This window comes from Eurosta solidaginis, chromosome 5 (genome assembly GCF_040869045.1).
Source record: "Eurosta solidaginis isolate ZX-2024a chromosome 5, ASM4086904v1, whole genome shotgun sequence".
In the NCBI taxonomy this organism is placed as follows: Eukaryota; Metazoa; Arthropoda; class Insecta; order Diptera; family Tephritidae; genus Eurosta; species Eurosta solidaginis.
The window spans coordinates 127,758,011-127,773,597 of record NC_090323.1 but is presented as its reverse complement, the minus strand read 5'-3'; the positions used below and the strand labels follow the sequence as shown (position 1 = coordinate 127,773,597).

Sequence of the window (15,587 nt, the reverse complement as noted above, 5' to 3'; positions counted from 1 at the left end):
TAGCGCGTACACTTCGGCTAACTCCTCTAGCCGCTAGATGAACGCTAACGGATCCCGTCCACCGTCGTACTTTACTGACCACTTCCGCACTTGGTTGATGATGGGTGCGAACACAACGGTCGGTGCTTGAGTTACCTGAGACGTATAATTTATGGCTGATGCCCTTGTCCCTGATGGTAAGTACGGTTGCGCGCGTTGCGTATTCCGTGGAGGAAATTCCAGTGGGTTCTGCTGTGGTTGACCCCCGGTCGTGGTTCCTTCTGCGGCCGGAGGGATTGGTGTCTGTGAGGTGCCGTTGGTGGGTACTGCTATTCCTGATGAAAAGTTCTTTTGTGGGGGTGCTGTGTTCCTGGGAGGAAACGCGAACTGGTCTCGCTCTGCTGGTCTATCTGTGTTGTTCATGGTTTCCCCTCCGTTTGACGGAATCGGTGTCTTAACCTCATTTAAGTTACTCGTGTCTGTAGTTCCCTTATAAGCGGCTTCTATGGAAAACAATTTTTCCTGTATTTCCGCGTCAACATTTGCTTTCGAAGCCAGAGCTGCTATGCGCTTTCGGATCTCCCGGGTGGTGCCTGTGTGCTCAATACCCAATTCCTGTGCGATGGATATCAGCTGCTCCTTTAAAATGTTGTCTAACCACGTGGTATCAATCTGGTCGGCCATTTTACGGTTAGGTTTCTAGTCAGGAATGTTCCTTCTGACGTTGTGCGATTTGCAGGGTCCCTGCTCGGGCGCCAATTGTAACGAAGCTTTTTGGTGCTCCGTTGCTTCTTTGATATTTGCTGGGGTATACTCGCCGTGCACAGGGTTCGTTTACAATAAATTTGTATTAAAGGGGCACCTTGCAAATCGATTTAAAATAAAAAACTTCACTCTCTTTATTGGTTCTAAATTCTATAATATAAAATTAAACGTGTTTGTATACTTCATTTTCAATTTCACTTGGATTATCTTGCGGTATCCTTGATTGCGGTGGCGGGCCTTAGCGGTCCGGCCGTATTCCGTTAGTATGTGGCGTCGGTGCCTTGACGCGCCTTATGGCGGCGTCTCTATCTGCTGCGGTGCTCTGTCGCGCCTTACGTCGGCGTCTACTTGTATTGCTGGGGCGATGCTCTGTCGCCGTGTTCCGTTAGACGGATCCCGTTAGTATGTGGGGTCGGTGCCTTGACGCGCCTTACGTCGGCGTTTACTTGTATTACTCTGCTGCGCCTTGCGTCGGCGTGTATTTGTATTGCTGGTTGCTGGGTGATTCTCTGCCACGCCTTGCGTCGGCGTCTACTCGTATTTGCTGGGCGATACTCTGTCGCGCCCTACGTCGGCGTTTACTTGTATTGCTGAGGCGATGCTCTGTTGCGCCCTACGTCGGCGCTTACTTGTATTACTCTGTCGGTGTACCTCTGCTGCGCTCTGCCGCCGCGCTTGGCGCTGGCTTACCCTGGCTGCGCTATGCGTCGCCGCGTTGACGTGACCCCTGTCGGCGTACCTCTGCTGCCGCGCTTCGCGCTGGCTTACCCTGGTTACGTTGTGCGTCGGCGGACCTCTGCTGCGCTTTGCTGCCGCGCTCTGCGCTGGTTTACGTGCGTTGCCGCTCTGTTGCGACCTCTGCCGGCGTACTTCTACTGACGGAGGTGAGCGGGTGTCACCTGTCGCGTTGCGCGTTACTGTGGCGGGGCCTTTGGTCTCTGGGGGTGATGCGTAGAGAAGGTCAACCGCAATCACCATTCCACGACTCGCTCCTATGAAGTGGATTCCTATTGCATAGAGAAGGTCAACTGCAATAGGGATAGACTTCGCTAGTAGCTCTGGTCAGGACCACAGCTCCGTACTGACTGACTGCTGTGCTGCTGTGTCGCTCCTTTTATGGCTGTTGTATTTGGTGTTGCTAGCTCAAATGGTTGCGTTGCCATGGTCACCGTGTTGCTGTTGAATGTTGCGAGCGCTCGTTGTGTTGCTGAGATTTGTTGGTTGGCCGTGTTGCTGTTAAATGTTGCGACCGCTCGTTGTGTTGCTGAGACTTGTTGGTTGATCGTGTTGCTAGAGCCTTTTGTGGCCACTTGTTGTGTTAATGTCGTGTCAAATATGTTGTGGGGTCGTTTTGTGTGGGCCAAATTAATGAGGATTTATTTGGTCCTCACAACATGGACGTCCCAAATGTCGACCATTTTGAACATCCACGTCGATGGCTCTACGCTACGGACTGTCCTACACCCCAAAATCTTGGGTGTGACGTTTGATCAGGATCTACATTTTGGTGAGCACGCAGCCGCAATTGTTCCGAGAATTCAGAGCCATAACAAAATCCTCAAATCACTTGCTGGCAGTACCTCGGGAAAAGATAAAGAAAGGCTCATGACTACATACAAACCAATTAGCCAGCCGATTACGTGCTACGCGTCACCCATATGGTCGCCAAGCCTAAAAATTACCCACTGGAAGAAGCTACAGGCCTGCCAAAATACTGCTCTCAGAATTGCCACGGTTGAGGTTTACCTTGAGAGCTATCGGTACCTAAACATTTTTTACACAAATACTCTTGTACCCAATACCAGTTCAAGACGTTCATATTTATCGACACGCTGGCCGGTATGGCCCAAATGTTGGAAATATGCAGTTGGCACTGTTGAAAAAAAATATGGATCAATGAACACAAGTAAAAGTGAAAGATTTTTGTTTACCATCTCTTGTTACTTTACACATTAGACATTGGAAACGACGACCAGCATCTACAATTTGCATATGAGCCTTGCAACGATTACATCTAATTACACCCAATTCACCAAAATTTACAATGGGTAGCTCATATTCACCCTCAACTGTGCGTGCCATTGGTGAGACGGTAAGTGTAATGGCCAAAGCTTTTGTTTTTAATAAATCAGCTGTTGCAGGTATGCAATACAAATACGACCTGCAAAGAAGAAAGATCAATGTAATTGCCAAACAAAACATTAATTTCGATTATCGATACCTAACGTAACGTGGCGAGGAGTTACCCTGATCTTCTACCACATATTTTGTGGTCTCCAATGGCGGCCACCGTGGTGTGATGGTAGCGTGCTCCGCCTATCACACCGTATGCCGTGGGTTCGCTCCCGGGGCAAAGCAACATCAAAGTTTTAGAAATGAGGTTTTTCAATTAGAAGAAAATTTTTCTAAGCGGGGTCGCCCCTCGGCAGTGTTTGGCAAGCGCTCCGGGTGTATTTCTGCCATGAAAAGATCTCAGTGAAAACTCATCTGCCTTGCAGATGCCGTTCGGAGTTGGCTTAAAACATGTAGGTCCCTTCCGGCCAATTTGTAAGGAAAATGAAGAGGAACACGACGCAAATTGGAAGAGAAGCTCGGCCTTAGATCTCTTCGGAGGTTATCGCGCCTTACATTTATTTTATTTTTAACGGTGGTAATAAACCGTGTTCATTAGTAATAAACGCACCACCAGCGCTGTTTTGATTTTCAGTGATAACGCTTATCGGATTTGGCATCTGATCGGGATATAACGGCGTTGGGCTTGATCATACTGTTGCGGCTGTTGATATTTACCAGTAACAGGTGCAGGTGGTTGCTAAAGAAAATAGTCATCAGAAAATTTTTAAATATATTAGTTTTATTAGCATACATTATAACCAGGACGTCCGGACGTGTCCGGGTATTGGGGGTTAACCCGGCTTGGGTGGCTGACTGGGCATCGGCGCCTGTCCAGGTTGTGTTGGTGGCATCATTTGACCCATGTAACCACGTGGTGCACCTGGTTGTTGTAGAGGATAACCTGGCCGTTGAGGTTTTCCATTTGTGCTCGATTTCCAGGCAACGAAGCGTATTGTGTTGTTGATTCCATTTGTTGGAGACGTGCACGAAGTGCAACAATTCTTTTCTGGAAAAATATTAGAATTTGTAATATTGTACAACTACAAAACATAAATACATATTAAATTCACTTTCCAAACACTTACATCCAACATCGCTAAGTAATTTTAATTTAATGCTCCAAAATTAGCACAGGCCTGCAACTCAATTCGCGGAAAATGGCGGACTCGCTGAACATTTTTTTCCACACAAAAATGACATATTTCACAATACCTATGAATATAATAGGTGCGAGAGAGCACGATACATTGTGGCAAAGCTAAATTTGTCAACATGCTATTTCATTTGGAGAATTTTTCATTCCAAATCGTCATTCCCTGTCAAAAATTCGTGTGGCTGTGTGCGTTTTTGGTCACACGATTTTTGCAGGGTATGTATGTTTGCAGAGTCTTATCCATTTGGTAGGTATAGTAAGATCAGACGTAGCTCATTATAAATAGCTTGTAGATGCCACATAGGTGTAACCATACCCTCAAGATCTTTCCGTTCAAATCTTGTGGTGTACAATGAGCAAACATTTCATAAACATGTACACGTAAACTTGTATTTGTTCTAAATTGTTCACCACATTCTAAACACAGAAAAGATGTTCTTTCATCCACTGATTTCTCATGTTCCTGTATTAAGTGTTTGCGTAAATACCATTGTGATTACAATATGGACAAACAGTTAATTCTAAACTTTTCGTTGTTACATCAATTGTTTCGTAAATGAAAATTCATACTTGAATGTATTTTAGTCTTCCAATCGCATAATTTACATTTTAAATAATAACTATTGGGCATATGAAAAATCTCATGGTCCAATAATTTGTTGAAGCTTGGTGTAGCTGCTTGAAAATCACAAAATTTACATTTTGCACCACGTTCGTTATATTTAAATTGTAAATGTTCTGGTTTCTCTAGACGATGCATAAAGTTTAGATGCTTTTTACAGCAATGTGCTGAATTTAATTGAAATTCATACATTGGGCATTGTCTCATGATAAATTTTCCATAAATAGTCATTAATTGTTTAGAAGTTTTAACTTGTTGCAATTGTTGTTGTTCTTGCTGGCTGCTGATGTGGTGTTAACGTTTGTTGTACAATTTATTCGGGTGCTTGCACATATTTTTGGTGTTGTTATGGTGCTGAAAAATCTTCCGATATTGAAAGTCCTTGATTAGTGTAATCCCCACGTAGTGAACTACTCCTGTAACCGCGTTCGCGGTTACTATTACATCTGAAGGCGCCTAAGTTACAGGCATAGCTGATATACGCTTATATAACCGGTTGACTCTAAAGTAAAAAACCAAAACAAAATATAAGAATCAGTGTTTATGAATAACATATTTAAAATAAGCTCTTACAACAACGTGATCGGAGGCTACATCCCCGTGAAAGTAGTGTGGTGTTCCTCCTTGTATAAACGTAGGTACTGGATGTGCTCAACTATGCAGTTTTCTTCTAATTTGAGCAAATGTATGTTCTTACAGCCACAGCTGGAATATTTGGGATATTGCTATCCGCACATCGTCAAAATCAAATTACCTAGAATGAAAAAGAAACTCATATCAGTAAGAAAGGATTAAAAGCAGAAAAGTGTTCCATAAATAGGGCTCCACAATTAGCTCTTTTCTGAGAGGCCAAAGGCACAAGAGAAATTTCAGATAACTAGATTCAGGACCTGGTAAAATAACTTCAATTGAACCTCCACCATGCCTATGCATCTTCCGATGGCAGGGGTACCCAAAGATACTTTGCTGTTGCATTCATAGAGTACATAAAACTATAACAAGGGACAATTGATTGATGTTACGAAGTAAATTAGACGTGTAACTCCAAACAGTTCCAAAAACTAATTTCGCTGGAATTCGGTATTTTCAGCCGATATTTACTGTTGCTGATCGGAATCACTCGCATTCCGACAGCATTAATATAACAAGAAAATTATATAATGTGTAACGAAAATAAGTCCAAACAAAAGTTGGAGCAGGGGGGAAGTGTTTCCCGTCCTTTTCAACCTCCCATTATATGTTGAGCTGTGCTGATCGGAATCTTCATGCATTACGACAGCGTATTTACTAAATAATGTTGAGGGGTAATTGGATACACGTTATTTTCATTTTCCAACACTCAAAAACATGTTTAGCTGTGTTGATCGGAGACTAATACATTCCGACAGCTTAAAATAGAAATATAATTGAAAAATATAAGTTCCAAATTTTGTTGCCTTAAGCTGGGAGCACTGGGGGATTGGAAACGCGTCCTTTCCAACCTTCCTTAAATGAGTGGCTCCCAGACTCGTCCGTTTGTCACGCTAGTAAATATGCTGATCGGAATCACATGGCATTCCAACAGCATAGAAATAAGTGATTATAAGAATGAATTGTACTTAGTAGTTGAAGTTTTAGGCCTAAACAGCCCTAATAATAAATAAATAAAATTAAAAAAATTAATACTCTTGTCAATGTTTCACGTGCAAGGGATGGTTGCATCGGACAGGTTGCTTTGGGCTAGATCCCAAAATCCAGCGTCCTCGTAACTTTTATAAATCTTTTGTGGCTGTTGTTCACACCCTCCTTACGTTATGAGGAAATACGGCACCTGAGAACACAGCCGTATGAAGCTAAAAAACACAAGCATGTCTTCAGTGAACTCCTCAAAAAGGCGTCGGACCTCTATGCCGGTGATTCTTGTACTCAAAGAACAAAACTAGCAGAGGAGGAACGCACTCTCCCTAGGGAAACGCGAGTAGTCACTCTCAACTACGATCTGGATACCGTAACAGGTTAAACTCTTACCTATCCAGAATCAACCCCGACATACAAAACATTGTCCTGCTTGTAATGTGTCCCCACATGACACCAACCATCTCTTTAACTATATTGTGGAACAAACGCCTCTAACACTCCTCTCATTATGGTACACCCCTGCTGAAACAGAAAGTTTCTTTGGATTCCCGTTAGAGGACATTGGTGACAATATGTGATCGGTCGCACCTATTGGATGGGGCGAAGCACTGCTATAACAACAACCGCAGGCGGATAACACGGAAATAGAGGCAGCAACTGAATGACCCATCGATCCCGAGCCGTTCCTGCCAGTTGGCTCACAGGGGCATTTATTAACAGAAGGAAGGGAAAAGAGAGAACACTGGCGCAATATGCCAGGCCTGAGTCAATCTAAGTTACTGTTAGGGGGTTACAGCACAACTCGATATAGGGCATTAATAGGCCTATCAAAAAGATAACCTAAGAATCCTAACGGCTATTCTTACAAGACACTGTAGACTGAACAGTCACATGCAAAAGCTGGGTATAATATCGAACAACACATACCGATTTTGTGATGGATTAGCAGACGGCAGACCATATCCTTTAGATTGCGGCGCAATTTCAAGACGTAGGGCTAAGTTTAAGGGCTCACCACGGCCACAGCATTCCCACATTTAATCCCTCAAGCCAAGAACACTGCTGGGGTTCATCAAGGAAGTCGGCTACGATGAGGTGCTGTGAAGGAGATGTGCAAGTCACTGTGCAATCCTCAATAAATTATCTATCTATCTACGTTCCGGTAACAAGCACCATTGTGGTACTAGCCCCACCATCTTGGGAACTATTGATATGACTACATTAAACCTTCTAGGGATTGAATATTAATAATGACCGCAAAACGCGAAAGTCTGCTAAGATGTACCATTCTCCATGGAGTGCTCGATATATAACTTTCCACGTTTTAAACAGTGATGAAAAGAGCAAAATTTACTAAAATTTTAACTGGCTGTGGGTATTAAGGTGTTGATGTCCTCTCTTAGCGCAATGTAATGACAACTGCGACGCAGGGAAAATCACAAAAATCTTGTAAATCTACTGATAATAGTTAATTAATTCCCTCCCTTCTATGCAGTTCTATGCATACATACATATGTATTTTTCTCTCCAAACGCTAATTAAAAAAATTAATTGGTTTTCACATGAACTTCGAACTCTGTCGTGTTGCATTCTTCAGTTGATTATCAACAGAAGCATGAAAAATTATCGCTAAAAAATTCATACATGTTGCTTATATATTTAATATGGTAGCCAATTTACTTATCCTTTTTGGTGCGATGATTCCTGGACAATCGGGCCTGACTAGACGCGATTTTTTTTGCCTTAAGAGAGCGTGCTTAACGCGAACCATATCATGTTATGGCACACCTTTGGTGATGCAAACAATCAAGGACATTTCTGCTTCTAATGCTTCCAGGATAGCAGCAGCAGCTCCCGGTGGCGCCACATAAATAACAGTTGCATGCCGATCAGTTGCCTTTTTTGCTCCGGCTACCTATTCAATTTTAATTCACATTACATTATCTACTATTGCAATTTTTAATCAATTCAAATCAATATAAATTACCTATTGACAGTACTAAAATTAATGCAGCTCCCCAAGATTCTCAACAATTCGTTTCTGTCATTATAAATTATGTGGTGTCGCATCTGAGTCCTAAACATAATTTTCAAAGTCTTAGAGGGCGAATTACCCTCCTCAATAATTATTTGATTTTCAAAGCAGTTAATAGGATTCTGTATCGTGGGAATAGTGTGAGTGACTCTTCGCTATGTAGAGTATCACCCGTAGAGAAGCCTGAATCCTTGTTATGGTTTACTCATTTTATAAGGGAGCAGAAAGGAAGGCAGTCGGCATGATCTTGTGTTACACTGTGGCTAGTCATGTCGGCTGGGTTGGGTCCTTGCCAGCCTTGCTATCCTGCGCCATAACAGGAAAAGTTCCTATCATGCCTTTTAAATGGTCACACAGCGCAGAACTAATTCAAAACGCTGGAAATTCAAAATAAAACAACATCCGGTCGAACCGGATGCCACGGACAGACCGTTAAACATTCAAAATTTAAAAAATTCAAAAAAAACTGAACGCAAAAAAAATTTACCGAACCGGACCTGACCGGTTACTATCTGCTGAAAAATCAAAAAAAGCTGAAAAATTAAAAGGGAGAAAAAGAAAAAGGGCCGAATATAACTTGGGGGCGCCGCGGGTGTTGTTGCGACGCCCGGTGCGGAGCCCACCCTCAAAATCCATGGCCACCGTCGCACCTAAAATTTCGGTGGGCCCTTACCTGCATACCCTATGTGCCTTCTAAATAATAAGAGAAGTCAGCATTCCCATTATTACAGACTTTTATTTAAACTTCATTATTACAAAGATCATTTCAAAAAAAAAAAACTTATTGGAAAAGCAACAGTATATAGGTTTACCAAATACTTGGTAACCCTCCGAAATTTAAAGCTAGGTACTGGTCAGTCTTCTGAAAGCAAAATCAAAAGAGAAAAAAACTTGTTCTTCATGGATAGTTAACTGGGTTCTATCTCTTCTTCGCCTAACTGTTAGTGACGATAAAGGTTTAATCTATGAACATGGTTTTAATCTGTTTTGATATTGATTTTATAGGACAATATTCCTCACAAACACTTAGCTAAACTTATGCTATAAATTTACTTATGATATCCTAAGGGAAACCCCAAGGCATAGAAAATGTCTCAAATTTTGTGTGTTACAGCAGGTAGTATGGAATGACGTGTTTTGGTTAATTTATACCCTTTATCCTATATTTGCAAAAAAATTCTTTTCTGTACGCCTAATGGTGTGTATTACAATACATAATAAATAAGTCGCAAGTCGGCTAAGGAACATTAGGTGCATCAATGGGAAATTCAGATTTCCCAACTAGAAAAACCTAACTATTTTACCAAGCTTACTGCGTTTATTTCCTTTTACTTTTTCCCATGTACTCTTTCTGTTTAGTTGCAACGTTCAAAATAAACTTAACTATTTTCTCCCCTTTTCTACACCCCTTTAGAGGTTTAGGCCCCATCCGTACCTATAACTATAGTGATCTTTAAAATTGGGTTTGGTTTGATTACATTATTTTAATACAAGTAACTACTCATAAGTGTATGTAAGTATAGGTCATTGTATATGCGTGTGTACTTTAGGTATGTATATGCTTATATTGGAATATATTCAATTTGTATATATGCATGTAGGTATAGGTCAAGGTATATATATATGTATTTCTAGGTATGTATTTGCTTATACATAACCATGTTCAATATAAGTATATATGCCGATATACATGTCTCATTGTATATAAGCGAGTATTTCTAGATAGGTAAATACGTACACTTATATATAATTATATTCCATGCAAGTACATATATATGCATGAATGTATTTATAGTTATTTATACGGGTGTATTTCTAAGAATGTATATGTTTATACACATACGTAGTTATATTAGATATAAGTACATACGCATGTATGTATTTATTATTACTGTTTTGCTCGGAGTGCAAACTCGAAAGTTTGAGCGACCAAATTTTGGGGGGTAAAAGAAAAGAAAAGAAAAAGTGGTATCTATTAATTTCAAATATTTAATATGTATATAATAATATACAAGTCACGTTAATTCGTAAGTTTATAATACTAATTATACTTATTTTTAGGTTACCTTTGTTGAAACAGCTACGGCTCCTGGTGCGTGTGGACGTGATGAACGATGAATCCAAGTGAAGGATACAAAACTGTTAACAATGTTAAACGAGTTGCTGTCGTACGGTTTATTTATCCGTGCGATGTTTTAGCAGATATAACTTAAACCGTTCGACCAACTCTGTTAACAAGTAAATGAAAAGTAAGTACGAGGGCGACCTTATAAGTTTAAGGTTTTAGGCATCTGGCCTAAACATGCCGGCCCCCGTTGCGTGACGCAACGAAACAAAGAAGAGAAAACGCGTACCGGAAGCCATTGTGTTTCCTCATGTTTTTAAACTAATATCTTATATCTAAGCTCTTCGCTCTGAAAAGAAGGGAAGATAAATGAAAAAATGAAATATACGTGGTTTCAAATTCAGTGGCACGTTTTGTTGATCAATTCAAGGAAAATTCATATTTGTATGTATTTAAAAATTATATGTAAATTATTATTTTTTTTTATGTATATTTAGCAGGCGCCGGATCGCACCCACCCAAAGATCGTATTCTGGGCCAATAAAGGACCCAGAGTTCCCGCTGGAATAGCTCCCAGCAATGTCTTAGGAACAACTTCCGCCCCCAACACAATGCGAACCGGGGCGGCGAGGTGAAATTGCGGATCTGCCAGTTTAAGATTCGCGTATTGACCGAATACCGTTGCGTCGAGGTTTGTGGCTGGTGTTTTGCGTTGTATCCACTGAACGCAGACCGCATGTGTGGTGATGGTCGCCGAATTGCCATGCTTCCCACGTAATTTTAAAAAACACCCCATCCGCCCGTTTAAGTACGTTACCACCAAATGAAGTTCGCGTAACAAGTCCTCTGATACCTCGTGGCACTGGCGCATACGTTGAGTAGCGCCCGCAGGAGGTGTATGCGTCCTCCTGCTTCTATCTTGACGACTGTTGTTGGTGCAACCGAGGTAAGGCATTGTACGACCGGGGGTATCGCTATTGCGCCGGAGCGGAAGTTGACCCTTGAGGGTAGGTGGAATGCTTCAGATTCCACTCTACCCGTTTTCGATGATAGAGAGGGTGGAATGCTTCAGACTCCACTCCCCGCTGATTGTGACGAGAATGGAGGTGGAATGCTTGAGATTCCACTCTCCCCTGTTTGTGATTGCGCCAAGATCCCTTATAAGTCGGAGCATTCTTATGCCGTTTTCCCTGTGGAATTTCATGGCGTAGACGTGGCCGGAAACGTTGCAGCGCAGTACTACTTTGAGGGGCTGGGTGGAATGCCATGGATTCCACTCCAGTCAAATTATCCTGGCGGAGAGCAGATGTTTCGGAGTCAGTTAAATCGCCTTCCGAGGCAAATAGCGACATTGAGTCGGTGTCGTTGGCGTCATTCCTGGTGGGACGTGTTGGTCGTCGCCTGATTTTTTCGTTGGGCTCAATGTGGACCATCGTATGATGATGTTCGCCGCATCGTCGACATAACCCTTCATTTGAGCACTGAGATGCGATATGTGCCTCTGAAAGACAATTGGTGCAGTAGCGGTATTTATGTGTTAATCGTAGGCGTTCGGTGGGCTCCTTGGCCCTGAAAACTGGGCACGCTCTGAGCGGGTGTGGTTTGCTACATAGCCGACATCTTAATTCGAATTGGCTCGTCTCAGAGCGCTTGCGTAAAGCTGTGTAACGCGTCATATCTGGAAAAGTAATAGTTTCCAAGTTGCAGACCTTTACCATTTATTTCATGGAGGCCTAATGCATGGCGAGCAATATGAGCGGCTATATAACGCCGTACTCAAAAATTGGTGGTAGCTACTTGCTGGGTTAGGGATACTTAGAAACGGCCCTTAAGTCCTTAGTGCAATGTGGTTTGTGAAGGTGGTTAAAAGATCAAATATTTCATTTATTTAAATGAAAGTCTCTCGGGGAATCAATATGAAAAAATAAAGGCCTAGAAATAGTATAAAATGAGCCGCAAACCCGTTTCAAGTAGTTGCATCCTAACGCCATTACACTGCTTGAATAAATGGCAAGTGTAGCCCTGGTGTTATCCCTACATCGATCCGATATCGATTTATCGCCGCTCGATTCATTTTACGCTGCACTAAATTTGTCAATGGCAATTAAATTGGTTAAAGCGCGGCGCGTAGAATCTTCGTTTTTTGCTTGTCGGTTGTGCGTGCGAAAAGTTTAATACGGGCGTTTTCGATAGTGTAGTGTAGTGAAAAAAATATAATGCAATATAAATATATAAAATAAAGCCATGAGGAAAGTGAATATAAGAAAAATATGTACATACATATATCATGTATTCCTAACCTCCAGAAAAAAAAACGTGCGTAGTGGCGAAAAAATGTAGTTTTTAAAATGTGTTTTAAAGCTTTTCACACCGGCTTCCCACAGCCCGCCCATATGCGGAGCGCCGGCTGGTATGAAATGCCTGGTTAATGCCTGATATGCAAATTTTTAGAGAATTTGTATTCGGGAATCGGCGATAAAAGCTTTAAATTCTGCCTTTAGTGCGCGTGAAGCTCCGACGAAGTTGGTCCCATTATCTGAGTAGATATTCCACCATATCTCCTACCTTAATGTTTGATTTTGGATGTTTCCACTTCGTCCTCTTTTGTAGCTCCGATAGGTATTCGCTTTTCCATCTTTGACAAAAGTTTTGAGGCAATGCCTTGAGTTTTTGCCATCGATTCACGATTGAGGCCGGGTTTTCGTTGATTTCTAGCTCTGGTGGAGCTAATAAATGTCCGCCGACTAAAAAGTGACCTGGAGTCAGGGGTTCTAGATCCGAAGGTTCATTGGAGGCAGGGCTTAGAGGACGCAAATTAAGGCAGGATTCGATTCTGCAAAGTAGCGTGTTGAATTCCTCGAAAGTAAATTTCGAGCTCAAAGCGATCTTTTTAAAATGTGTTTTAAAGCTTTTCACACTGGCTTCCCACAGCCCGCCCATATGCGGAGCGCCGGCTGGTATGAAATGCCAGGCTAATGCCTGATATGCAAATTTTGAGAGAATTTGTATTCGGGAATCGGCGAGAAAAGCTTTAAATTCTGCCTTTAGTGCGCGTGAAGCTCCGACGAAGTTGGTCCCATTATCTGAGTAGATATTCCTTGGGCATCCTCGTCTGGCTACGAATCGCGAAAACGCTGCTAGAAAAGATGAGGTGCTCAAATCGCTAGTGGCCTCTAAGTGTATGGCCTTAGTAGAAAAACAAACGAACAGACAGGCGTAACCTTTTGAGGTACGACAACCGCGCCCCCTATAACTCTTTATGTCGAACGGCCCTGCAAAATCCACCCCTGTGTTAGTAAATGCGCGCGAAAAGGTTGTACGCTCTTGTGGTAAAATTCCCATAAGTTGACTTTAAACGTGCCTTTTGTAGAACGTACAGATCTTACAATTATGAATTGTGGCTCTGACCATGGTTTTCACCTTTGGGATCCAGTACTGGGTGCGAATAATTCGCAGCATTAGTTGGTTTTCGCCGTGGAGAGAAAGTTCATGGACAAACTGGACGAACAGACGCGACAACCTACAATTGTATGGTAGTATTATTGGATGCTTTTCTCCATATGCCATATCCGTAGATGCTCCAAGCCGCCCCCCCCCCCGTCCTAATGACTCCGGTTTCATCGAGATATGGATTTAGGGAAAGTATTTCGCTCCTAGACTAGCGGCTCCTTGACTTTTAGTTTCGCTACTTCATTACCGTAATGTTTCACTTGAACAAGTTTAATTAAACAGATAGTCGTTGCTTTAATTTCATCAGATGAGATGAAGGGAGATTCCTGGATAGGTGCCTTCTCTTTCAGGTGGGTCCTATGAATGAATCTAAAAACGTATGATAGTACCCTCAAGGCGCGCGGTAACTTGGAAAACCTTTCAAGAATGTCACTTCTGTTATCTGCGACTGCTGCTGGATGTGCCTGTACTCGCTTTTCCTCTATGTTGGTTGTGAAGTCCGTTTCTTGAGTTGGCCAATTTCCTCTGTCTTCTTGGAGCCACGACGGTCCCTGCCACCACAGAGAGTTGTCGACCAAGTCCTGAGTTAGTATGCCTCTGCTGGCTAAATCTGCTGGATTTGTACCTGAATCTACGTGGTACCAAGATGAACTTCCCACTTTATCGATGATTTTGGTTATTCGATGAGATACGAAAGTGGACCAGGAGCATGGGGGTTTGCGTATCCAGGCCAGCACTATCGTCGAGTCAGTCCACAGATCGATATTGAGATGATCTAAATCCAGATTACTGCAAATTGATTCGATGATTTCTGCTAACAATACCGCCCCGCAAAGTTCCAGTCGCGGAAGTGAAATGGTTTTAACTGGAACCACTCTTGTTTTTGCCAAAAGCAGAGTACTTTGTCATCCTTTTCGACCCGCAAATAGACCGTTGCAGCGTATGCTTTTTCGGGAGCATCGCAAAACCCGTGAATTTCTACTTTTTCCGTCGGGGAATAGGAGACCCATCGGGGAATTCGTAATTTCTCCAGTTCATTGTAAGTTCCGGTAAAAATTTTCCACCTCTCCAATGTTAAGGGAGATACGGGTTCGTCCCACCCACTACCCTCTAGCCATATATTTTGCATAATAATTTTCGCGACTATAATTGTGGGTGCCAGCCAACCTAACGGGTCGAAAAGTTTTGCGATAGTCGACAATATCGCTCTTTTTGTGAGACTTGTATCTTCTTCTATTGGTTTGATAGTGAAATAGAATTTATCGGAATGTGCATTCCACCTAATTCCAAGTGCTTTCACGCTACTGGAATCCTCAAATTCTAGAAAATCTTCACTCAAAAGATGAGGTTTTGGAATTCCTTTTAATATTTCGTTGTTATTCGAGGTCCATTTGCGCAATGGGAAACCAGCTGATTTTAAAACTGTAGATATGTCATCCCTAGCTTCTATCGCGGACTCAATGGAATGCCCCCCTGAAAGGACGTCGTCGACATACATATTTTTGCGTAAAATATTCGAGGCTATTGGATGAGAAACTTCCGAGTCATCAGCTAGTTGGAGTAAAGTCCTTATTGCCAGATAAGGAGCACAATCAATCCCGAAAGTTACCGTTTTGAGTTCATAAAGATTGATTGGATCGTTTGCGCTTGCGCGGAAAATTATTCGTTGGTACTTGGTTTGCTTGGAATTTACTAAGATTTGTCTGTACATCTTCTCAATATCGCTATTGAAGACGTATCTGAAAAGTCTCCAGCGAAGGATTAATATGGATAAATCCGACTGGAG

General features: G+C 42.2%; 2 protein-coding genes across 6 annotated transcripts in view; both read right to left on the bottom strand.

The window, feature by feature from the left end:
• LOC137252615 (protein transport protein Sec24C-like) overlaps positions 1–15,587 on the bottom strand; it is a 91,622-nt gene that overhangs the window by 13,556 nt on the left and 62,479 nt on the right. The gene's annotated exons all lie outside the window — the stretch shown is intronic.
• Positions 2,485–15,587, bottom strand: part of LOC137252618 (T-complex protein 1 subunit eta-like) — a 54,078-nt gene continuing 40,975 nt past the window's right edge. For 2 of the 4 annotated variants that reach the window (XR_010953626.1, XR_010953625.1), the window contains 5 exons: positions 5,208–5,388; positions 3,945–5,136; positions 3,611–3,865; positions 2,966–3,556; positions 2,676–2,905 (listed from right to left, as the gene is read on the bottom strand). Coding sequence is in view for 1 of the 4 variants with exons in the window: in XM_067788617.1 (XP_067644718.1) it covers positions 2,520–2,617; positions 2,676–2,826 (249 nt within the window). In the remaining 3 variants the exon portion in view is untranslated. Of the gene's footprint in view, positions 2,618–2,675; positions 2,906–2,965; positions 3,557–3,610; positions 3,866–3,944; positions 5,137–5,207; positions 5,389–15,587 lie in introns of those variants that run through there. The other 2 variants (XR_010953628.1, XM_067788617.1) reach the window with 2 other exon arrangements.